Source organism: Bos taurus, chromosome 16, assembly GCF_002263795.3.
Source record: "Bos taurus isolate L1 Dominette 01449 registration number 42190680 breed Hereford chromosome 16, ARS-UCD2.0, whole genome shotgun sequence".
Classification (NCBI taxonomy): Eukaryota; Metazoa; Chordata; class Mammalia; order Artiodactyla; family Bovidae; genus Bos; species Bos taurus.
The window spans coordinates 72,992,006-73,017,915 of NC_037343.1; the positions used below are offsets into that span (position 1 = coordinate 72,992,006).

General features: G+C 44.5%; 1 protein-coding gene across 7 annotated transcripts in view; it reads right to left on the reverse strand.

Moving 5' to 3' along the window:
* The window catches only part of HHAT (hedgehog acyltransferase), a 376,524-nt gene extending 355,786 nt beyond the window's left edge, over positions 1 to 20,738 (reverse strand). For 5 of the 7 annotated variants that reach the window (XR_003029814.2, XR_003029815.2, XM_024976889.2 and 2 more), the window contains exons 1-2: positions 20,591 to 20,670; positions 3,095 to 3,227 (exon numbers count right to left, since the gene is read on the reverse strand). Coding sequence is in view for 4 of the 7 variants with exons in the window: in XM_024976889.2 (XP_024832657.1) it covers positions 3,095 to 3,185 (91 nt within the window). In the remaining 3 variants the exon portion in view is untranslated. Of the gene's footprint in view, positions 1 to 3,094; positions 3,228 to 20,590 lie in introns of those variants that run through there. The other 2 variants (XM_024976884.2, XM_024976887.2) reach the window with 2 other exon arrangements.
* Positions 20,739 to 25,910: the final 5,172 nt, after the last annotated feature.

The window sequence follows — 25,910 nt, forward strand, 5'->3', positions numbered from 1 at the left end:
TTTTGGTGAGAATGCAAAATGATATATAGCTACTTTGAAAGAAAACTGGCAGTTTCTTATAAAAAATAAACATACTCTTAACGTACAATTCAGCCACTGCTCCTCGGTATTTACCCAAAGGGAGTAATGGGTGTTGTAATGTCCATACAAACACCTTCATACGGATTTAACAGCAGCTTTATTCAGAATTGCCAAAATTAGGAGGCCACAAGATGCCTTTAAATCAGTGAATGAGTATTCAGACAATGGAATATTGTTCATCAACTATACTCAGACAATGGAATACTGTTCATCACTAAAAAGAAATAAGCTCTCAAGCTGTGAAAAGTCAAGGAGGAACTTAAATGCATATTAAGTGAAAGACACAATTTCAGATTCCAACTATATGATGTTTTGAAATAGGTCAAATTGGGGAATTCCCTGGCAGGCCAGTGGTTAAGACTTTGCAGGGGACCCAGGTTCTGATCCCTGGTCAGGGAACTAGGATCCCGCAAGCTGCATGGTGTGGCAAAAAAAAAAATGTTTTTTTTTTTAAATGAAAATAGGTGAAACTATGAAGATGGTAAAAGGATAAGTGGTTGCCAGTGGTTAAAGAGGAGGGAGGGATGAACAGACAGAGCACAGAAGATTTTTAGGGCAGTGAAACTCCTCTGTATATTATTGATATAATGATGCAAACACGTAACTTACATTTCTCAAAATTCACAGAATGAATAACACCAAGAATGAACCCTGCAGTAAACTATAGACTTCGGGCGATAATGATATATCAACGCAGGTTGTTACCTGCAACAATCTGGTGCAGGACGCTGGTAGTTAGGGAGGCTGTGCTTGTCTGGGATACCAAGTCCATAGAGGCTCTTTGTATTTCCTGCCCAGTTTTGCTGTGAACCTAAAACTGCTCTAAAAAAACAGTCTATTTAAAAGGGGAAAAAACCTCACAGAATAGTGAGTGATAGCAAACGGCGGTGGTTGTTTTAAATCACAAAGCTTCAGGGCGATCTGTTATGTAACAACAGATAACAAAGACACCCCATTTATGGAGAAGCCTGATGACTAACTGCTAACACCCATTCTTTCTTTCCTCTTCTATAATAGAATCCTTCAGTTCCACTGGGGAGCCGGGGGAGGGGGGAAATGGCCTCCCAACCAAAGATTACATTTACTAGCTTCCCTCACAGTTGATGTGTCCACAGAGCTGGGATCTAGGGAACAGTACCTGGATGAACACGATAAAGGGAAATTTCAGGGTTATGCTCTAGAAAAGAGGATCGGTCCTCCCCATCCCTTCCATGCTTCCTGCTGGGAAAAGAAGTGAAGATGGCATTTGAGCTGGAGCAGCCACCTCATGTCATGAGAGGAACCATATGTCAAGGACAGCAGGGGAACGTGGCAGAAGGAGCCAAGGTCGTGGGTGCTCTCCAGACACCATACCATCCCTGACTACAGTCATTGCAGAGGCTGTGTTTCTGCAGCCAAGCCCGTCTCCCAAGTAATACACCACATCTCAGGGCCACCCTAAAGATGGAATAAGACAGGTACAGAATGAACCTAACAGGGTGCCTGACACAGAGCAGGTGAGCTCTGTGAATGTGGGCCCTGAGAGCTGAGAGCCTCCAGCAGAGGAATGCAGCTATTCGGATGGCCTTGACCCAACCATCTTCATCTACTTTCAACAGCCAGTCTCTGCGACCAAGCCCACAGCTCTGAGCGGGACACGTGTACAATGGGAGCGAGGCTGATCCCGCCGATGCAAACCAATCCCAGGGATCCATGTGGAGGCAGACACCCAGAGCTCAGCACTGCCAACCATGCTGCCCCAAACCCACCTTTGCCATTTTCAGTAAGCACAATTACTTTCAGCAAACTCTCCTACCTTCAAGATAAAGTCCAGACTCCTCAGCGAAAGGAGAAGGAAATGGTGACCCACTCCAGTATTCTTGCCTAGAAAAATCCCATGGACAGAGGAGCCTGGTGGGCTGCTGTCCATGGGGTCACAGAGTTGGACACAACTGAAGTGACTTAGCCTGCATGCATGCATTGGAGAAGGAAATGGCAACCCACTCCAGGATTCTTGGCTGGAGAATCCCAGGGACAGAGGAGCCTGATGGGCTGCCATCTATGGGGTCGCAGAGAGTTGGACATGACTGAAGCGACTTAGCAGCAGCAGCAGCCTCAGCCAAAGGAATACACAGAGTCCTTCACAACCTATCCCCACTCCTTGATCTAAGCTCAACCCTTGGCGCCCCCCTCCAAGCACCAGCGGAGTTCCCAGGTCATGCTGTGTTTCCTCACACCCCAGCGGCATGGCACACATTTGTCTGTTTGCCTGCAAACCCACCTCTGTCCACAGAGCCTCTGCCCTCTTCTCTCCTTGGCTGACTTCTATTCTTCCTTAAGATAAGGCTCACCATCACCTCTAGGAAACTGTCCTTGGCTATGGAAGAGACCACTCGTCGACCCGTTAAAATTCTCTCTTCCGTTCCTCCCCAGTATGGAAAGTTTTATGTAGCACACGGCCACCGAGTGAACCATAGTATTTCCCAGCTGACTAGCTGGGGCCACGGGAATTGGCACTGGTCAACTGGTGTGAGCAGAAGTGACATGGCGATGTTTATTCCAAGATGCCCTTAAAGGAAAGGAGGGTCCGTCCCTTTCCAAGGGCTTGCTAACAGTTCCTCTTCAACATGTGCACAAAAGCACGGCAGACAGCAGGACAAGAAGAGGAAGGTGGTCCGGGCCTCTGACACCGTGGGCAGCCTCCACGTGGCCGAGAGGACTAGTGGCGAGGGAGAAATTTAAGAGGTTACTACTACTTATCAATGCAAAGCACCTCCACGGCTTTCAGTGGCCACTGAACCAAACCTTCCTGCTTCAGAGGACCAGCCACGGGATCATCTAGAAGATCCAAGATTACGGTGGAAACCTCCACTGACTCAGGTCATCAATTCAAACTGTCCACGACAAGGGGAAAGCAAAGCAGAGCTCAAGCCACCCTGCGCCCATGAGGCCGTCTTCCCGAACCTTCCACCTCTGAGCACTTCTGCCTCCACCTTGCTTTCCTGACACAAATTTAGAAAAATTGGGACCTTACCTCTGGAGACTTTGTAGACTTCATAGAAAGAATAGAAGTGGAAGCCTATGGAAGCTAACAGGTACAAGGACAGTTCCCACCGGGGCAGCATTGCTCCTGTGACAAAGGGTCCTGCGGCCCACGCTGAGAGTTTCTAGGAAGAGAAACAGAAATAAAACCGTAAGCCAAAAACGTACAGTAGAGGACAACGCCTCGTCACCATCGCCAGCTAGTTCCCTTGTTCCCCCAGGGACCATCACTTAAGACACAACCCTCCTCCCAGTGACACCTCCTGTGCCACGACCTCACCCACCTGGTCACATCTCACACACACCCCCCACACACACATACACACATCACACACACACATATATCATACATACACATACACATCACACACACATCACACACACACATCACACACAAACACATCACACAAACACACATCACACATACACATCACACACATACACACGTTACACACACAATCACACACACACATATCATACACACACGTATCACACACATCACACACACATCACACATATCACACACACACCACACACATACACATACATAACACACATACACACACATCACTCACACACATATCACACTCATATCACATACACATCACGCACATCACATACACACACATCACACACACCACACACACATGCATACCACACACACATCATACACATATCACACATATACACGCACACATCACACACATACAAACACATATCACACACATATCATACACACACATATCACACACCCATCACACACATATCACACACACATCACACACACATATCACACATACACATCTCACACATACACACACATCACACTCAAACACATCACACACCGCACACACATCACACACATCATACACATACACACACATCACACACACACACATCAAACACATATCTCACACACACATCACACACATACACATATTACACACTCACATCACACACATACACACACATCACTCACACACATCATACACACACATCACAAACATCACACACCTATCACACGCACATACACACAAATCACACACACACATCACGTACGCATCACACACACATCACTCATACCACACACACACATATCACACACACACATCATACACATATCACACATCCACACGCACACATCACACACATACAAACACATATCACACACATATCATACACACACATATCACACACACATCACACACACATATCACACATACACATCTCACACATACACACACATCACACTCAAACACATCACACACTGCACACACATCACACACATCACACTCAAACACGTCACACACTGCACACACATCACACACATCACACCCACACATCACACACATACACACACATCAAACACATATCTCACACACACACATCACACACATACACATATTACACACTCACATCACACACACATCACACACATACACATATTACACACTCACATCACACACACATCACACATCACTCACACACATCACACACACATACATCACACACATATCATACATACATCACACACACATCACAGACACACATACATCACACACTCACACACATCACACACATACACACACACATCACACACACCACACACACACACACACACCCTGCCTGCCCAGGGTGGGCAGGTCTTTCCCTTGAGCCCACGCCGCCCGCCTGCCTCCAGCACAGTGTACACCAGCCACGTCTGTCCTCACTCCTGCCACACCCGTCTCCCCGCAGAGCGGACCTTTAGAGAGCAGGGACCACGATGTGAGTCCACAGAACCCAGCACGGGCACCAAGCGCAGCAGGACGGGACCACCACAGGCTCCAGGAATAGCGGATTACTGTGCAAAAGCCTGAAGAGAAGGGAGCCCCAAGGGACTTCCCTGGGGGTTCAGTGGCCAGGACTCCATGCTCAGAGCACCGGATTCCACACGCTGCAGCTAAGAGTTCACACGCCGCAACTAAAGATCCTGCCGGCAGCCGAATACATACATACATTAAAAAATTAAAAGCACAAACCATCTCCAAGCCTCCTCTAACCCAACAGTCTCATCCTCCTCGCTCTCCCCTTCCAATGCCATTCCACCGTGGTTTATAAGACTTGATTAACAAAACCACCGTGTCTTCCATCTTCCAGGTGCTTCTTAAAGGGAAGCTAACAGCACGATCCCACTGACAGGCTGTGAGCTGCCCACTCTGCACATGCAGTCTCCCTTCTTGCACAGGAACTGAAGTTTTATCTGGACACAAGGATGCTGAGCACATACAGTGTCTCCAAGGGTGGATATTGGAATAGTTCTGGCGCTGAGGCTGTGGTCATCCTCTTCCTGCTGGGTGGAGTTGGAACACCCACCTTTAGACCAAGAGGGGAAAGCCGCAGAGAAAAGCAAGACAGAGGCGCCTCAGTTCCTGACCGCACGTACCACCCCGCCCACCCCACCCCACCCCCAAAACTGCCCTGGACCTCTTACATCTCTGGACTGTTACATGAAAGAGAAACGCATTCCCAGGTTGTTTAAGGCTGTGCCATTCTAAAGCTCTCTGTTACGGCAGCCATGTCTATACTCTTAATAAAGCAGGTAACAGGAAGTCCTAAAATTCTGCAAATTAAATGATCAGTTCCCAAATGACATAGAGTTAGCTAAATGTAAACCCCTCTATGGCCGTCATTGCTTTACTTAAACCTCTCACATATGTCAAAGTCAAATTAAAACAAGCGCAAAAAGTTAAGCCCCCAGCAAGCACGTCTAATACGTGACAGTAATGCCAAAACTTAGATCTCACCCGTGAACTCATTGTATTTTCACAAGAGTTGGGTGAAGTATGTGGAGCAACGGAGGCAGGCATTTATAGATGATGAATGTGAACATGGTGAGGTCATTCAACCAGAAACAATGGTGCCAGGGCTCAAATCCAGGTTTTGAGACCCGTGGGCCCCCACCTCACCCCTCAGGGAAGGAGCCCCTTTAGTACCAGTTCACGGAGTTACTTGCCTTCAGAGTCTAGCTCAGAACCTACTACTCACAAACCCCTTTCTTCAGGGAATCAGAGCAAGAAGGGATATAAACTTTCCCTTTCATAAAATATGAGGTCAGAAATTAGTGGTCCTCCAACCAGACGGTCCCCTGGTAATTACCTACAAGTTGCTGAGACATGAGTTTCTCCCGCAGAGCTCCTAGAAGACCCAGAATCCGCCACTAGTACTTCCACGGCCAATCTCTCTAAGCCCTGGAATTTCAACAACACCTTCGCAGGATCCCCTAGTACTTTTCAGAACCACTACCCTTTGTTTTCGGAGAAGGCGATGGCACCCCACTCCAGTACTCTTGCCTGGAAAATCCCATGGATGGAGGAGCCTGGTGGGCTGCAGTCCATGGGGTCGCAAAGAGTCGGACACCACTGAGCGACTTCACTTTCACTTTTCACTTTCATGCATTGGAGAAGGAAATGGCAACCCACTCCAGTGTTCTTGCCTGGAGAATCCCAGGGACAGAGGAGCCTGGTGGGCTGCCGTCTATGGGATCGCACAGAGTTGGACACGACTGAAATGACTTAACAACAACAACAACCCTTTATTTTTAAATACCTGGCATCTCCCAGAATATGTTAAGATTTCTTTGGGGGACTTCGTAGGATATAGTAATTTTCCATTTGCTGCTACTGCTGCTAAGTCGCTTCAGTTGTGTCCGACTCTGTGCGACCCCATAGATGGCAGCCCACCAGGCTCCACCGTCCCTGGGATTCTCCAGGCAAGAACACTGGAGTGGGTTGCCATTTCCTTCTCCAATGCATGAAAGTGAAAAGTGAAAGTGAAGTCGTTCAGTCGAGTCCGACTCTTTGCGACCCCATGGACTGCAGCCTACCTGGCTCCTCTGCCCATGGGATTTTCCAGGCAAGAGTACTGGAGTGGGGTGCCATTGCAATTTTCCATTTAGTGGTAAGTAAATTTTAACCTCTGGGCTTTTTTTTTTAACTTTTTGTTTTGTCATCATGGAAAACGCAAGAGAGTTCCAGAAAAACATCTATTTCTGCTTTATTGACTATGCCAAAGCCTTTGACTGTGTGGATCACAATAAACTGTGGAAAATTCTGAAAGAGATGGGAATACCAGATCACCTGACCTGCCTCTTGAGAAACCTATATGCAGGTCAGGAAGCAACAGTTAGAACTGGACATGGAACAGACTGGTTCCAAATAGGAAAAGGAGTACGTCAGGGCTGTATATTGTCACCCTGCTTATTTAACTTATATGCAGAATACATCATGAGAAACTCTGGGCTGGAAGAAGCACAAGCTGGAATCAAGATTGCCGGGAGAAATATCAATAACCTCAGATATGCAGATGACACCATCCTTATGGCAGAAAGTGAAGAGGAACTAAAGAGCCTCTTGATGAAAGTGAAAGAGGAGAGTGAAAAAGTTAGCCTAAAGCTCAACATTCAGAAAACGAAGATCATGGCATCTGGTCCCATCACTTCATGGCAAATAGATGGGGAAACAGTGGAAACAGTGTCACACTTTATTTTGGGGGGCTCCAAAATCACTGCAGATGGTGATTGCAGCCATGAAATTAAAAACCGCTTACTCCTTGGAAGGAAAATTATGACCAACCTAGATAGCATATTCAAAAGCAGAGACATTACTTTGTCAACAAAGGTCCATCTAGTCAAGGCTATGGTTTTTCCAGTAGTCACGTATGGATGTGAGAGTTGGACTGTGAAGAAAGCTGAGTGCTGAAGAATTGATGCTTTTGAACTGTGGTGTTGGAGAAGACTCTTGAGAGTCCCTTGGACTACAAGGAGATCCAACCAGTCCATTCTAAAGGAGATCAGTCCTGGGTGTTCTTTGGAAGGAATGATGCTAAAGCTGAAACTCCAGTACTGTGGCCACCTCATGAGAAGAGTTGACTCCTTGGAAAAGACTCTGATGCTGGGAAGGATTGGAGGCAGGAGGAAAAGGGGATGACAGAGGATGAGATCAATGGACATGAGTTTGAGTGAACTCCGCGAGTTGGTGATGGACAGGGAGGCCTGGCGTGCTGCAATTCACGGGGTCGAAAAGAGTCGGACACGACTGAGCGACTGAACTGAACTGAACAGCTGTAAACAATATTATGATCATTTCAGGTGAACAGCAAAGGGACTCAGCCATACATATACATGTATCCATTCTCCCCCCAAACCCCCATGCCATCCAGGATGCCACAGAACTTACCTTGCCAGAGCCCTGGGTTTCCTTCTGAATTGATGACCTCTAATTGACCTTCCATGGGGGGAGGGACTGAGCATCCCACCTGCTGCAGGGCCTTCTTCCGCCCATCAGCACCCCAAGAGCTCTCTCCAATGTCTCATCCTCCTCCTGTCCCCACATCCAGCCCAAGGCCACCCCAGACAGCAACAACGTGTCCTTGGGGGCTTCTGGAGAGCTTTCTGCACAGTGTCTCTTCTCACTATCTCTTTTCTTAGCCCCAAGAGGAATTATATGCAGTACTCACTCTTCTTGCCTCACCATTCACAATCCCAGGAATGTAACCTCAAAACACCACCACCACACATGCACCCACTTGTCCTTAACAGATCTTTCTTCCTTAATAATTCTTTTCAACTCTTGTCCACTTATCTCAGGAAGATTGCTCTCTCCAGTGCTCTCCCCATCTCTGTTCATTTCAGCTGTGCAGAGAGCCAATCAGGGTAGACATGTTTTAAGGGATTTAATGACACAACAGTATCAAAGAAAAGAAAGCTGCACCTTTGGGAATATAACTAGAATTTTTTTTTTTAATGTCCAAACTCATAAATGTTCCTAAAGACTCAGAAAATTCTCAAGTTTCTAATGTTCCAATCTTCTAAATACAATTACGCTCTTCTTTAGGCACAAGCTACCACAATGAAATTAAAGAAATCCTTACTCAAATGTGTAAGTGATGCCTTTTTTCTGTTTTTCATGCATAGATTCAGGGCTGCAGCAACATTATCAGTTAAGTGCGCATCCATGCAACAGCCTGGACTTCCCTTGTGGTTCACACGGTAAAGAATCCACCTGCAATGCAGGAGACCCAGGTTCAATCCTTGGGTCAGGAAGATTTCATGGAGAAGAAGGGAATGGCAACCTACTCCAGTATTCTTGCCTGGAGAATTCCATGGACAGAGGAGCCTGGCAGGCTACAGTCCACGAGGTTGCAAAGAATCAGACATGACTGAGTGACTTAACACTCACACATTCAATACCCTAGAAACTCATCACCATTTACATCATGATTTCTATAGGAAACAGCCAACCTACAACAACACAGCCTGTTTTAAAGTAGGAATCTACCTGATCAATCTATATAAAGGAGGTTACATTACTGATGTGAGAGCTAAGGAGGGTTACAGGGAGATCTGATGGTAAAGATGTGTCTGAGAACACTTCCACTTCAGAGGGAATACTGGTCAGGATGATAAGAAAAAATGTGGGTAGTTTAGGAGCCAAGTGGCAAAGGGTCTTAAACATATATGACTTTTAATTTTTGTGTGAAGCTTCAGGAAGACCTTTGACATGGTGGTAGCGTCAAGAGGCAGGGAGGTCAGCGATTCAGGCCCTTGGTAGGAAGTGGAGAGAAAGTTCTAGAACCATGCAACACAGTAGGAAAAATCAAGTTGCACATGGCACCAAACTAGTCCAGGAGGCAGTGGGGTGGAGGGGGAATAAGGGACCTAAAACAGCATCTCCAAAGCTGTTAAGACTATATTGTCTCAAAGTTGGTGTTACTGATGAGAGTAGGGAACTGGCACAAAGTGAAGACTAAGAGAGAAAATGCATTTAAGATTAGGCCTTGGAAGAAAACCATGGCAAAGGTTTTCCTGGGATTAAAGGAAAGAAGTCAGACTGGATGAACAAGATTTCTCTACCTTGTATTGGGTATAAGAGCCCCAGGCTGAGTAGTTCCAAAAGTACTATATTTATCTGGGAACTATAGAACTCATGGGGCCCACATAATAAAACCTTAGCTGGAAAATGGCAAGGCTTCCTCCACGAAGAGAAGGTTTTCTATACTGAAGCAATGTACCTTTGCTTTCACGTTGTAATTTAACACTCCACCTGCTTTCAAAGATGCCATCCACTCTCATTCCCACCAGGAGGACTAACAGTTAGCTCGTTTTTCAGGGATCAGAGTCCTGCTCAGAGAAAAGACACAATCTGCCCAAGGATCCAGAGAAGCCAGCAAAGGAGAAAAAAACAGAACCTAAGTTCTCAACGCCCACTCTCTTAGGCAGAAATCCTGTTCCTTACTCTTGGCAGAAAAGGACAGTTCACTGTGCCAAAGCCTGAAGTGTACATGCACACAACTTCTGTAAGATGCTTTTCCCCAGCGATTTCCAACATCTTTTCAAAAGTCCTTTATCTTTACTGTTGCTAAGTACAACAAATGGATTCCAACACTTCCTCTTTAAATTCTTTCCTGCTCCTCACCCTTGGTATTTAGCACTAAATGGGGTCTAAATAGCACCTGGGCTTCCATGGTGGCTCAAACAGCAAAGAATCCACCTGTAATTCAAGAGACCTGGATTCGATCCCTGGGTCAGGAACATCCCCTGGAGAAGGGACTGGCAACCCATTCCAGTGTTCTTGCCAGGAGAATTCCACGGACAGAGGAGCCAAATATTCCCATGCACCAGATGACTTTAAAACAGCAACCTCAACATGAAGCTAACAATCTCCAGCACCATCACCATCACTATGCCCAACTAACTAAACTGAAATATTTCTCTACTGAGTTTGCTGCTGCTGCTAAGTCGCTTCAGTCGTGTCCAACTCTGTGGGACCCCACAGACAGCAGCCCACCAGGCTACCCCGTCCCTGGGATTCTCCAGGCAAGAACACTGGAGTGGGTTGCCATTTCCTTCTCCAATGCATGAAAGTGAAAAGTCAAAGTGAAGTTGCTCAGTCGTGCCAGACTCTTAGCGACCCCATGGACTGCAGCCTACCAGGCTCCTCCGTCCATGGGATTTTCCAGGCAAGAGTACTGGAGTGGGGTGCCATTGCCTTGTCCGATACTGAGTTTACCCAGAGTTAAGTAACAGCTGTACTCTAATACTGACTCATTGGGAAAGACCATGATGCCAGGAAAGACTGAAGGCAGGAGGAGAAGAGGACGACAGAGGATGAGATGGTTGGATGGCATCCCTGACTTGATGACATGAGTTTGAGCAAGCTCCGGGAGTTGGTGATGGACAGGGAAGCCTGGCGTGCTGCAGTCCATGGGGTCACAAAGAGTCGGACACGACTGAGCGACGGAACTAAAATGTACTCTAATAAGTAGTATTGACAGATTACCTTCTCTGATAAAGCACTTTAAAAGTATTCTTTCACTTCATCTCCATAACAGCTCTGAGCTTGGTACTTCTGGTACCCTCATTAACACAAAAGACCACCAAAGCCCAGAAGGATCAAGAAATCTGCCCCAAATCACACAAATCTAAGGAGCAGAGCTTAGATTCATACTCACCAAGTCTAATTCCAGAGCCTTCCTTCACCCACCTCCCTATTGTTCAAGTTCACCCGATTCATTTTTTTCAACATCTACGATGAAATCAATTCATCAGGAAAGCTAGAAGATAACAAGCTATACACATGCAAAAGAATTTAAAGTTACGTATAGTATAGATACTCCCAGGAAGAAAATCAACTAGATGTAATCCAAATACACAGGAAACATCTAACTCACACATTTCTTAAGAGATTTACTGAAGAAGACGAACTAAACCAAACTAATGTACCTCGGATATGAGGGGAAAGTCAGCAGTTATATAGAGATAAGGGTTGAGTAAACTTGAAATAGTTCCACATTTAGGAACAAATGAGCACTCTGGAAACCACAAAGTAATAAAGCAAAAGAAACTCATGCCCACTGAAATGACAAAGGCATTACAGAAAAGAAAATGCCATAGCAGAGCAATATTCTAGCACATTTGGAAAAAAATGTTAGGAGACTTTTACTCTTTTCCAGGTCCAACTTGTTGAAACAGAGACCTATTTTGCAGAATATAAATTACATGACTTCTACCAGAAAAATCAAGCCCAGATTCATGGTGTCTTCTCACAGTACAGTGTTCTCCCAACCTTGCTTAAGAGTCTCATTCTTCTACCCACATCCTTCTAAAGAGAAACACTTTCCTAAACCCAGAAAGGCTTCACCAATACATTGGAATGATCAGCTGTGATTGGAGAGGTCCACGGGGCTGGGCAAAAGTCTAATTACTGAATATTTAAAAATACGTTATCACGACATCCAAATATGCACCAAAATATTATGTATCAGCTATGTGTCACTGTGCAATAAATCACTCCAAAACACAGAAGCTTAAAATAACAAGCTGTATTCTCTCCTGTGATTCTGGGGGGTGGCAATCTGGGCAATGCTTCTGCAGATCTCACCTGGCATCAACTCACATGACTGTCACTGCCCTGGCTCAAGGCAGCTGGAGGGGACAATGACCTCACCCACATGGCTGGCACTTGGTGCCAGCCGTCACCTAGACGCCTCACTTCTCCTCCACGTGGGCATGTGTCCTCTAGGAGGCTGGCCTTCATAGCACGGTGGCTCCAGGGTCTTAAAAGACAAAAGCAAGAGGGGCAAGGTCTCTTAAGGACCAGGCTCCAGAATTCACAGAACGTTTTATGGTCAAAAGCTCAGTCCAGACTCAAGGGGGAAGAGGGAACAGCTTCCACCTCTTTACTGGAGGAGTGTGTATATGTGAAGCCGCTTCAGTTGTGTCCCACTCTTTGCGACCCCATGGACTGTAGCCCACCAGGGTCCTCTGTCCATGGGATTCTCCAGGCAAGGATACTGGACTGGGCTGCCATGCCCTCCTCCAGGGGATCTTCTCCACCCAGGGACTGACCCACATCTCTTGTCTGCTGCACAGGCAGGCAGGTTCTTTAGCGCCAGCTGGGAGTATCTTAAAAAGGGGCAGAGACATGGCTTACCTCACCAGGATGTTAGAATTGCTAATAAGTAAACTCTGGAGAGGCAGTGGGAAAACTACATCTCACTGGAGATCTTTATTAAGTAAAATGTCCTAAAGGCTGAGAGAGACATATATTTTAAAGAATTACCTTCCCAAACCAATTTCAAAATCAGTACTGTCGCCTGGTCTGATGGAGCCAGTTTGGGAATTTCTTTTGTTGGGTTGGCCAATATGTTTGTTCGGGTTTTTCCATAAGATGGTACAAAAAGCCCAAATAAACTTTTTGGCCAACTCAGTACAATACCCTACCTGACCATGTCCAGTAACACTGCAAAGCAGGGAAACTATTTCAAAGAAGTTCTTATTGTTAGCTCTTTTTTTTTAAACTGAGTCAAAATCTGCCCCTCCATTTCTCAGAAGCACTCTGCTACTAGACTTACTGTACCTGGAGAAACTAAAAGCACAGAGGCAGGATAGTGTGATAGTTTAAAGCATGGCTCTGGAGTCAGAACGCCAAAGGCTGAATCCCAGCTTTGCTACTTTCTAGCTGTGTGACCTAGTACAAGTTGCATGACCTCTCTGTGCTTCAATGCCCTTACTTATAAAATGGAGATGGTAACTATCTTCTGAGAGTTGCCATGACGACTAAATGCGTTTACAAAGAGACAGAACATTACATTGACCATAGTAGGCTCTAAAATGCTTATTTTTGTTGTCTTTAGTATTATTCCCACTATTATTAAGTATACTGAAAGAATAGTTCATTATTCTTGCCAATCATACTCATAAACACTGAAAGATAATTAATGCTATCCGCTCCACCCCAAGCCCTCTTCCAGGACAAACCCCCAGGCTGCCTTCAATCATTTCTTCCATGGCTGGGTTCCCAGACCCTTTATCAGCTGTCAGTTGTCTCTTTACAGTACAGGTACCTGGAGCTGAACACAAAATTCCAGGTGTGCAGAGCCAGAGTAGGACAAGACCATCATTTCTCCTCTTGGGAAACTAGACTTCAAACAGTGAAAACTGGGACTCAGTCCTTCATTCGACAAACATCAATGAGCTCCTACAGAGAATCAGGAACTGTGCTATTTGTGAAGACAAAATAGAAAGATTCTATCTGGAAGATCTGCCAGATATGGCTCCCCTAGAAAAATGTCCATGCCCTAATTCCCGAACATGTAAATATGTTACCTTACATGGCAAATTGACTCTGCAGATGTGATTCAGTTAAAAATGTCAAGATGGGGACATTATCCCTGATAATTGACATGGGCCTGATGTAAGCACAGAGTCCTGCTAAGAGGGAAGAAGGCAGGTCAGGGACAGACAGGAGAGAGGATGATGGAAGCAGAGGTCAGAGGGATACACTCTGAAGATGGAGGAAGGGGCCAAGAATAAAAGAATGTAAGCGACAGAGAACATTAGCAAAGAAAAAAAGACGCCTCCCCCTCGCCCCCCCTCCCCCGCCCCACCACACGGAGTCTCTAGAAGGAACACTACCCCGACAACCCAGTTTGGACTTCTGATCTCCAAAACTATAAAATAACCAATTTCTGCTGTTTTAAGCCACTAAGTTTATGATAATTCGTTACAGAAACAATAGGAAACTAATATGCCATCCCTATCCTCAATTAGTTCATGGTCAAGTGGGAGGAAAGTACTTCATTAAAAGGGTTTATATAAAATATCAGAATATTTTAATCTAATTGTTATAAACTAAAAACTTAAGCTGCAAGAAAATGAAACCTGAAAACAAAATTTTGTATTCAGTTCTCAACTTAGCATTTTTCAGCTTCCATCTCACACTGCTGTCAATCTTAATATCCAACATAACTCTAAGTCCTTTTATATGAACTGCCCTTGAGCCAGATCTCTGCTGTTAAAGATTGGAAGAAAAGCAGGCAGATGCATAAGCCCCTAGTTCAGAAAAGTTACTGATGTGATATTGTATCCCTTCCCTGGAAAATTCTCAACCTATTTGAAGCCTTTTTAATCACCAGAATCATGCTCACCACATCTTACACTCCCCAGATTAGGGGCAGCTGAATGAATCAAAAATTTTAATAATATATTTTAAGTGAATTTTGTATTAAAGTATGCTTAATTTTTTTTTTTTAAGTATAAGGCTTTCAAAAAAGCAAACTCATTCCAGTAATTACTACTTAGATAAAAAACGGAATCCCCTCTCTGTCCTTTCACTTCCACTAAAGGTGACCACTAGCACGACTCCTAACACCCTAGTTTATTTAGTTTTGTCCATTTTTGAACTTCCCCCAAAAAAAGGGATTCACAAAGCACTAACTCTTGCTGTGTCCACCTTTTTTCAGTTCTACCTTTGCAAGGCTCATCCACGTTGTGTGTTAAGCAGATTTGTTCATTCTCATTACTGTGGCGAATTCCATTGCATAAGCAATTTGCTTACACTTTTGTCCATTCTACTACTGATGAACACGTGAGTTGTTTCCGACTTCAAGCTATTAGGAATAATACTGCTCTGCACATACTATTACATGTCTTTCGGTGCAAATGTATCTGCCTTACTGTTCAGAGTTTATCAAGAACAGAGTAGCTCAGTCACAGGAGATGCATCTGCCCAGTTTTAGTAATGATACTGCAATACTGCAAAACAATTTCCAAAACAGTTATACTAACTTCCATACCCATCAACCATCATGTATAAAAGGTCCAGTTTTCCATATTCTACCCAGTACTCAGCATTGACAGGGTTTTGTGTTTTTTAGCCATTCCGGTGAGTATAGAGTGATATCCCATTATAGTTTTAATTTGTATTTCCCTAATTACTAATGCACTCCAGTGTTCTTGCCTGGAGAATCCCAGGGACGGCAGAGCCTGGTGGGCTGCTGTCTATGGGGTCGCACAGAGTTGGACAGGACTGAAGCGACTTAGCAGCAGCAGCAATTACTAATGAGGTTAATCCCTTTTTCATGTTTATTGTGTATCTGAAAATCCTTTTTGGGAAGTGACCTGCCCATTTTTCTGCTGGGCTATCTTTTTCTCAATGATTTGTGAAAAACTGTTTCTACATTCTGGGTATGAGTCCTTTATTGGATATAGCCCTTACAAATACCTTCACCCATCATGCAAGTTGCCTTTTCTCTCTACGGAATCTTGCCATGAACAGTAGTTCTTACCAATATTTTCTTCTATAATTAGCACTTTTTGTGTCCTATTCAATAAACCTTGTCATAAAGGTGTTCTACTTTGCTTTCTTCCAGAAGCTTTTTTGTTTCAGATCTCCCACTTAGCTGTATGACATATCGATTAATTTTTGTATACAGGGTGAGGTAGATGATCAAAATTTACCTTGTCCATTTGGATATCCAATTGGCCCAGGAACACTGACTGAAAAGACTGTCCTTTCTCTAGAGCACTGCAGAGCCACTTCTGTTATAAATCAAGAGATCTCAGATATGTGAGCCTGTTTATGGATTCTCTACCCGGTTCCATGGTCTATCTGGCATTGTATCCACACCACACTGACAAACTACATACTCATCCAGCAGCTTAAATCTTCCAACTTTGCTCCTTTACTAAGATCGTCTAGAATTTCCATATATATTTTAAAATTAGCTTATTGGCTATTTTTGAAAAAAATCTGTTGGGATTTCAATTGGGCTTATAATGAAACCACAGAGTTATCTGTGGAGCAGTGATTTACCATCTATTATTTTAAGTGTTTTAAATCTCTTAATGTTTTAGCTTACAAAGAATTTTTATCACAAATGGGTGAATTTTATTAAGTAGTTTTTCTCCTTTATTCTGTGGCTAAATTACAATTATTGATTTTCTAATGTTAGACAAAGTTTACATTCCCGGAGTAAATCCAACTTGGTCACGGCTCCAGTTCAGTTCAGTCACTCAGTCGTGTCCGACTCTTTGCAACCCCATGAATCGCAGCACGCCAGGCCTCCCTGTCCATCACCAACTCCCGGAATTCACCCAAACTCATGTCCATCGAGTTGGTGGTGCCATCCAGCCATCTCATCCTCTGTCGTCCCCTTCTCCTCCTGCCCCTAATCCCTCCAGCATCAGGGTTTTTTTCAATGAGTCAACTCTGCATGAGGTGGCCAAAGTATTGGAGTTTCAGCTTCAACATCAGTCCTTCCAATGAACACCCAGGACTGATCTCCTTTAGGATGGACTGGTTGGATCTCCTTGCAGTCCAAGGGACTCTCAAGAATCTTCTCCAGCACCACAGTTCAAAAGCATCAATTCTTTGGCGCTCAGCTTTCTTCACAGTCCAACTCTCACATCCATACATGACCACAGGAAAAACCATAGCCTTGACTAGACGGACCTTTGTTGGCAAAGTAATGTCTCTGCTTTTGAATATGCTATCTAGGTTGGTCATAACTTTCCTTCCAAGGAGTAAGCGTCTTTTAATTTCATGGCTGCAATCACCATCCACAGTGATTTTGGAGCCCCCAAAAAAATAAAGTTTGACACTGTTTCCCCATCTATTTGCCATGAAGTGATGGGACCAAATGCCATGATCTTAGTTTTCTGAATGTTGAGCTTTAGGCTAACTTTTTCACTCTCCTCTTTCACTTTCATCAAGAGGCTCTTTAGTTCCTCTTCACTTTCTGCCATAAGGGTGGTGTCATCTGCATATCTGAGGTTATTGATATTTCTCCCGGCAATCTTGATTCCAGCTTGTGCTTCTTCCAGCCCAGCGTTTCTCATGATGTCCTCTGCATATAGGTTAAATAAGCAGGGTCCCATAAATACAGGTATAGGTCACTAGATCTGGTTTACCAATACTTCCTTTTAGGGCTTTTGTGTCTTTTCCATGAGAGTCTGACCTAGAGTTTCTTGTAACCTCCTTATCAAGCTTTAGTAACAAGGCTATGCTGGCCTCATAAAAGCAGTCAGGGAGTATTTCTTCTTTTTTATTTTTTTAAATGTTTGTGATGTTGCACTAGTGAGGCCATCTGGGCCTGGAAATTCTACTCTGAAAAGGTTTTTAAATACAAATTTAATTTCTTTACAGATACGGAACTACACAAATTTTCTAGTTCTTGTGTCTTATGAGGTATTTTATTCAAAAAACCTGTCCATGTCACCTGAATATTTAAATGTACTACCATCAAATTGTTGACAATAACATCTGAAGATTTAAAACATCTGTAGGACATGTCGTGATAACTCCCTTCTTTCCTGACACTGGTAACACCATACATCATTGGAGGGAAGGAAAGAAGGGAAGATAGTCATGCTTTAGATAACAAAACCACTGTTGTGGGAATATTCTCCAGCAGAATTATGCAGAGCAAGACCAGCGCAGATGGAGCAGACAAACAATCCAGCAATTCTCTTTCAACAGCTTTGACCATCAAAACAGCTGTGAACCTGAGGGAAAGGAGACAGGAACTGGAGGAGAAGGAAACAAACTGTAATGCTATAGGGTGGCCAGCAAGACAGTGCAGGAAGAAAACCGCCAAGCCAGAATTGTAACCTAGACACCCAGCCCTCTATCCACAAGGTGTTCATGGCCTCCTAAATTCCACCCATGAACTTCAATGCCTTTTCTCATACATCTTTATTTTCACGAACCTCTGAAATTCAGGAATGCATTGGATTATATATGCAGAGAGCAAGAGCATTTCCAGTGACTCTGTCACCAGTGAGAGTCACAGATTCTGTCATGCCACAGTGCAGCTGTTGCAAATACTGCAAAATATCATTTACATAGGCATCCCTGCTTTGAAATCCTGAGACCTTGTCTGATACAGCACTGAGTTTTGATACTTAATGGATTGATTTTTTTAAAGACATACATTATATGTGGGGGTTTTGTACTACTTTGATTGCTGTTTCAATAGAATTTGTAACTATGTATTTTTAAACGCCTTTTAAAAATTGGCTTCCCCAGACTTGAAAGAAGTCCATGGCAACAAAGAAAAAGGGTAAAGCACCCGACAAGGCATCAAGGACCTCACCCATGCCAGGGAGCTCCCAGGCAACAGTTAAGGAGCGCCCCCCTCGGCTAGGCCCTGCCCTGGAAGGAGCCCAGATGAGTAAGGTTCACCCTGGCTGAAAGCATTAGTCGCTCAGTCTTCTGTCCACCTCTTTGTGACCCCATGGACTGTAGCCTGCCAGGCTCCTCTGCCCATGGAATTCTCCAGGCAAGAATACTGGAGTGAGTTGCCATTTCCTTCTCCGGGGAAGAGAGGAGACCCCACCCATGGATCAAACCTGGACCTCCAGGATTGCAGGTGGATCCTTTACTGTCTGAGCCACCAGAGAAGCCCATCACCCTGGCTAGGTCCTGACATTACCTAGAGTTAACACCAACATAGAGCCACCCACAAAAATGACTGCTATCTCCAGAGACCTGACCTTCACCCTTAGTCTATATAACCTACTTCCCAAGGAGGGGCAAAATAAACAATAAATAAAGCATAGGCTTTGATCCAGAAAGAGAAGTGCAAACCCCGACCCCAACACCTACTCCCTGTGGCTCTGGCATCTCCTCTAAGCCTTTCTTTCTTCTGCTGTGACGAGGGTTAATACTATCCTTCCCGGTTACTGCAAGATTTAGAAATACTGGATTTAAAGCACCTAACAAGCACATCATCCCAGTTACTATTAGTTAAATCTTTCAGGTCAGAGCTCAGATCCAACACTTAATGACAATTACGGTCTGTCACTGAACAAGAGGGAAAAAAAAAATACAGAAAAGATGGACCATGAACACCGGAAGGAAAAAAAAATCATACTTATTCTTCAAAGTCCAGTATAAAGCCCCCTCCTCAGGAAAGCTTTCCCCCTCCTCTCCTAGTGTTCCCACAGCATTTACCACGGGGCAGTAAACACCTAGCTCTGCGAATGAATGAAGGAGGAACACAAAACAGTAAGGACAGAAACAATAAGTTTCACCCCATATGATACAAACTACCCGGGGTGCCAACTCAATGGCCTGACCGCCCTGATCCAAGAGCCACGAACCAATCAAGCGGTACATTTCTTAACGCCAATGCCATCCATCCTAGTACGTCTCCCGCCCGCTTTGGTAGGAACTGCGGGGAGGAGGGCCTTCCCACGTAAAGACTGATGCCACCTAAAGGTCAGGCGTAAAAGAAAAGAGGGAAACTTGAGTCCGGAGAGTAAAAAGCAAGAAGTCTCTAACTTTGGGGGGGTGAGGGGGAGCGTTGTCCCTGGAGCCGCAGAAAGTCAGGCTGGCGCATTTCTAAGACCGCCAAGGGGTTCAGCGTCCACACTTCCCGCAACAATGCCAACTTGGGACGAGGCCAGGGAGAGGGGGCGCTGGCAGGGGCGCGCACGGACTCGGCCGGCCACTGATCCGGGCGCACGGCCACTGTCGCCGCCGCCGCCGCCGCCTTTGTCTCCAGCGCGGGAGCCGGCGCGTCCTCTGCCCCGCCTCCGGCCGCGCACGTAGGCAGGGGAATGGGAAACGGAAAGCGTCTGGTGCGTTTCTTTTTGTCTTCCAACCTTAAGCAAAAAGTCAACACCTAACTTCCCGAGGACTCTCTACGGTCACCAGCTACCAACCTCCGGGCCGCGCCGGGCGGCGGCGATGTCCCCCACGCGCCCCAAGCTCCCCCACAACCCTCGGCACCTCCGAGTCGGCGGCGGCGGCGGCGGGCTTCGCGGGAAGCCGCCCTCTTCCCCGCGAGCGGCGGTTGGAGGCCCAGCCCCGCGCGCGTCCTCGGAGCACGTCCCCGCCCTCGGGCCGGCGCGCGCCGCTCCGGGCTGCCGGGCTCGCGAGCGGGTGGTGCCCGCTGGGAACTGTGGCCAGCAGGCCGCGCGGCTGGAGCGGACCAGTGGGAAGGCGGCCCGCCCCTCCGCACCGGGAGCGCCCGGAGCCGGCCCACCGGGGTCCAGCCCCAGCTCGCCCGCGGGCCCGGGTGCCTGCGCTTAGCAGCGCGCAGATCTCTCCACCCCTGTTTGTTAATAGCAGACACCGATCTCTGCACCCCTTGTTAATTGCAGGCACCGATCGCTCCTCCACCTCTGTTTATAATTGCAGGCACCGATAGCTGCACCTCGTTTGTTAATTGCAGGCCTGCGGCTGCCAGCAGATTTAAGAACGGAAGTCACCTGAAATCCGGCTTTAGCGGTCCCCACGGACGTTTTGCAGGCTAAAAGAGGTAGCTTGGTGGGGTGGAAAGAAGGCGGGCTTTGCTGCTCAGGCGGCTTCTAGAACTTGACGTGTGATCTTAGCCCCTGTGAGCCTCCCTGTCCTCCTCTGTAAAGCGGAAATAAGCTTCCCTGCTTTCCTGAAGAATTAAGAATGAAGACCAAAAGGGATGAACTTCGTGAACGGCAAAGCAACTTACAAGGATGATCAGCACTGCGGAATGTTGTGTCAGTGATTTTGAGTAGGTTGTTAAGAGTGGGAGATCTGAATCTGTCTTGGACCGTGACTTCCTGCCAGGTGTTACTCAGAGGCCTCCAATGCCAGGGCTGCCAGAGTTCCACAGACTTATCTGACCAGGAGAATCCCACCTGGGCTCTTGTGAAAACTGCTGGCACTTGGATCCTTCTTCACGCTGAAAGAATCAGACTCCCCAGGGGAAGAGAGCCTCAGGTGGTTCTGTGATCAGATACATGTGGATAACTCTGCATTAGATCAGTCGCTCAGTCGTGTCCGACTCTTTGCGACCCCATGAATCGCAGCACGCCAGGCCTCCCTGTCCATCACCAACTCCCGGAGTTCACTCAGACTCACGTCCTTCGAGTCAGTGATGCCATCCAGCCATCTCATCCTCTGTCGTCCCCTTCTCTTGCCCCCAATCCCTCCCAGCATCAGAGTCTTTTCCAATGAGTCAACTCTTCGTATGAGGTGGACAAAGTACTGGAGTTTCAGCTTTAGCATCATTCCTTCCAAAGAAATCCCAGGGCTGATCTCCTTCAGAATGGACTGGTTGGATCTCCTTGCAGTCCAAGGGACTCTCAAGAGCCTTCTCCAACACCACAGTTCAAAAGCATCAATTCTTCGGCGCTCAGCCTTCTTCACAGTCCAACTCTCACATCCATACATGACCACAGGAAAAAAAAACTCTGCATTAGGTAGCAGGAAAACACAGTGCTCTTTCTTCTAGGAGTCATTGAAATAGTCCAGATTATGTTTCTGACTGCAAAAATTCTGTGGGAAACCAGAGTACAAACTCTGAGAACAGATACTAGCTTCTGTAAGCTCCCACCATCCCCACCCTCAACCATAATACAGGATGATGTTAAGGACAGGAGTGTTAATAAACTAGCCCAAGTAGGAGTGCCAGGTATAGCAAAAATTCAGCCTGCCTAATTACAGTTGAATCTCAAATGAACAAAGAATGATTTTTCAAAATATCAGTATAGCCCATGAAATATTTAAGACATGCTGATTTTTTTTTTAATTTGTTGTTTATCTGAAATTCAGATTTGATTGGGCATCCTGTATTTGATATGGCAACCCTCACCCAAAGGGTTTGGCAGACTGAGAGATGGAGTAAGAACTCAGCAGAGCAAGTGTCAGACTCAGGGTCAGGAATGATATAACAGCTCCTGTGTTATTTCTAAATGACACTATTGGATAGTAATGTAGGTTCATTATCATTTACCTTTAACCCCATTCTGCACACACAACATATTCCCTGGAAAACACAAAATGAAAATAAGAGCTGATTTCATCATAGGTAAATTAAAAAGTCAATTAAATTAAAATAGTCAAATTTTAAAAGTAAGCAATAGACTGGGAAAAGTATTTGCAGAAGCTATGATACAAAGTGTTATTACTTACTAAGAATAGATTAAATACAATCACAAAAAATAGAAGCCAGTTGTAGATGAGCAAGACACATGAGTAAATACTAAAAAAAAAAGAGAGAAAGAAAAACATAGGATGTACAATTAGGAAAAAAACATATTGCAAAAAGTTCAAAGTAGTGCAAAGTAAAATAACAATTTTCCACCAAAAAAATTAACAAAAAATAATAATTTTAAAGGCTGGCAAGAGTGCTGTGTGATAGCAGTCGGACATTTTTTAGGTTGGTAAACAACTTGGCAGTATCAAAACCCTTACAATTATGAAAACCCTTAATGTTTAAATCTTGATTTTGAACTTTGTTTATAGGAATAGATTCTAAGGAAATAATCCATAACTTAGAAAATGCTCTTTACAGTTTTAATTTTATTTATTTTTTGGGCCGCAGGATTCAGGATCTTAATTCCCTGACCAGGTATCGAACCTGTGCTCCTTGCGGTGGCAGCACAGAGTCTTCATCACTGGACTTCCAGGGAAGTCCCTCAATTTTAAATTACATCATTTCAATTTTATCATAATAAGGAAAATATTATAATGTACCAAAATATACTAGAGAAGAGGGGGAATATCCTGAAATTCTGTAATTTTCCAGACATAAAGAAGTGGAAACTAAAAATTTACATGTTCTGTGATCTATTATATTTGCAACCTTTTAAAAATAATGGTAACTATTCATATGTAATATGATCGTAACTAAGTGCTTTTTAAATCTATGCATGGAAAAAAATGACTGGAAAGGAAATAAAGTTAAATCTGGGTGGCAGAACTTTATTCTTATTTTTTTACATTTTTGTTGAGATTAATTTGATAATAGATAAATCTCAACGTGGTGCCACCTAAAAAACAAAGGACTTGTCTTATCAGTTTTAAAAACTCTAAAATCTCACCTTTGTACACTCATGCATTAAATGCTGAAGCTATCTAATAGTTAAAACATTTTCCCTAAATATAAACATAGAAACACCTTAACCAATTCTGCACATTATTTGTTAACCTAGGATCTATTTTAGCAAATTGTTCTATGCTTAATTTATCAACTTAGTCATTTACATAACCATATAGTAATTAAAGTGCCTTAAGTATTTTTTAAATTTAGCAAATTATATGAAGCCTTGGGTTTTTGTCCCATCAAATTACATTCTCAACGAGGGCAAGCTTAATTGCATGGACTTTTTAAAAATTGTGTCGTAAAATACCACAATGTTTACCATCATTTTGTTGCTGTTGTTGCTGTTGCTAAGTCGCTTCAGTCGTGTCCGACTCTGTGCGACCCCATAGACGGCAGCCCACCAGGCTCCCCCGTCCCTGGGATTCTCCAAGCAAGAACACTGGAGTGGGTTGCTATTTCCTTCTCCAATGCAGGAAAGTGAAAAGTCAAAGTGAAGTCGCTCAGTCATGTTTGACTCTTGGTGACCCCATGGACTGCAGCCTACCAGGCTCCTTCATCCACAGGATTTTCCAGGCAAGAGTACTGGAGTGGGGTGCCATTGCCTTCTCCTATTGTTAAGCATACAGTCCAGAAATGTTAAGTACGTACCCTTTGTTATACCACTCCAGACTCTTCCTCTTGCAGCACTGAAACTCTGTACCCATTAAACTCCCCACTACCCTAGTCCCTGGCAATGCGCCATTCTACTTTCTGTCAGTGAATTTGACTACCTAGGTCACTTTTGTAAGTGGAATCATACAGCATTTGTCCTCTGGGCGTGGTTTGTTTAACTTAGCATGATGCCTTCAGGGCTTAGCTTTATTGTAGCATGTGTCAGAATTTCCTTCCTTTTTAAGGCTGGATACTACTCCGTTGTATGTATATACAATTGTTATCCATTCTCTGTCAGTGGACACTTGGGTTGCTTCTGCCTTTTGGCCATTATGAATAATGCTGCTATGCGCATGGGTATACAAATACCTCCTCCAGACTCTGCTTCCAATTCTTCTGGGTTTATAGGGAGAAGCGGAATTGCTGGATTACACAGTAATTCTATTTTTTTCATATTTTTGTGGAACAGTCATACTGTTTTCCACAGCCACTGCACTCTTTTACATTTTATTTTCCCACCGGTGTACACAAGGATTACAAGTTCTCTGCATCCTCACCAGTGCTGTTTTATTGGAATTTATTTGTTTTTTTGTTTCTTTGATTTTTGATAGCAACCATCCTAATGGGTATGAGATGATCCCATAATTGTGATTCTGATTTACATTTCTCTAATAATTAATGAACCATCCCCAAGGAAAAAAAATGCAAGAAGGCAAAGTGGTTGTCTGAGGAGGCCTTACAAATAGCTGAGAAGAGAAGAAAATTGAAAGGCGAAAGAGAAAGACATAACCAACTGAATGCAGAGTTCCAGAGAATATCAAGGAAGGGAAGAAGCCTTCTTAAGTGAACAATGTAAAGAAATAAAGGAAAACAATAGAATAGGAAAGACTAGAGATCTCTTCAAGAAAACTGGATATACTAAGGGAACAATTCATGCAAAGATGGGCACAATAAAGGACAGAAACAGCAAGGACCTAACAGAACCAGAAGAGATGTCAAGAATACACAGAAGAACTACACAAAAAAGGTCTTAATGGCCTAGATAACCATGGTGGTGTGGTCACTCACCTAGAGTCAGACATCCTGGAATGTGACGTCAAAGCGTTAGGAAGCATTGCTATGAACAAAGCTGGTGGAGGTGATGGAATTCCAGTTGAGCTATTTAAAATCCTAAAAGATGATAGTATTAAAGCTCTATAGTCAATATACTAGCAAATCTGGAAAACTCAGCAGAGGCCGCAGTACTGGAAAAGGTCAGTTTTCATTCCAGTCAGAAAGGCAATGCCAAAAAATGTTCTAACTACTGTACAGTTGCACTCATTTCACAAGTTACCAAGGTAATGCTCAAAATCTTTCAAGCTAGGCTTAAATGTATATGAACTGAGAACTTCCAGATGTACAAGCTGGATTTAGAAAAGGCAGAGGAGCCAGAGATCGAATTGCCAACATCTGTTGGATCATAGAAAAAGCAAGGGGATTCAAAAAAAAAAAAAACAACGAACATTTACTTATGCTTCATTGAC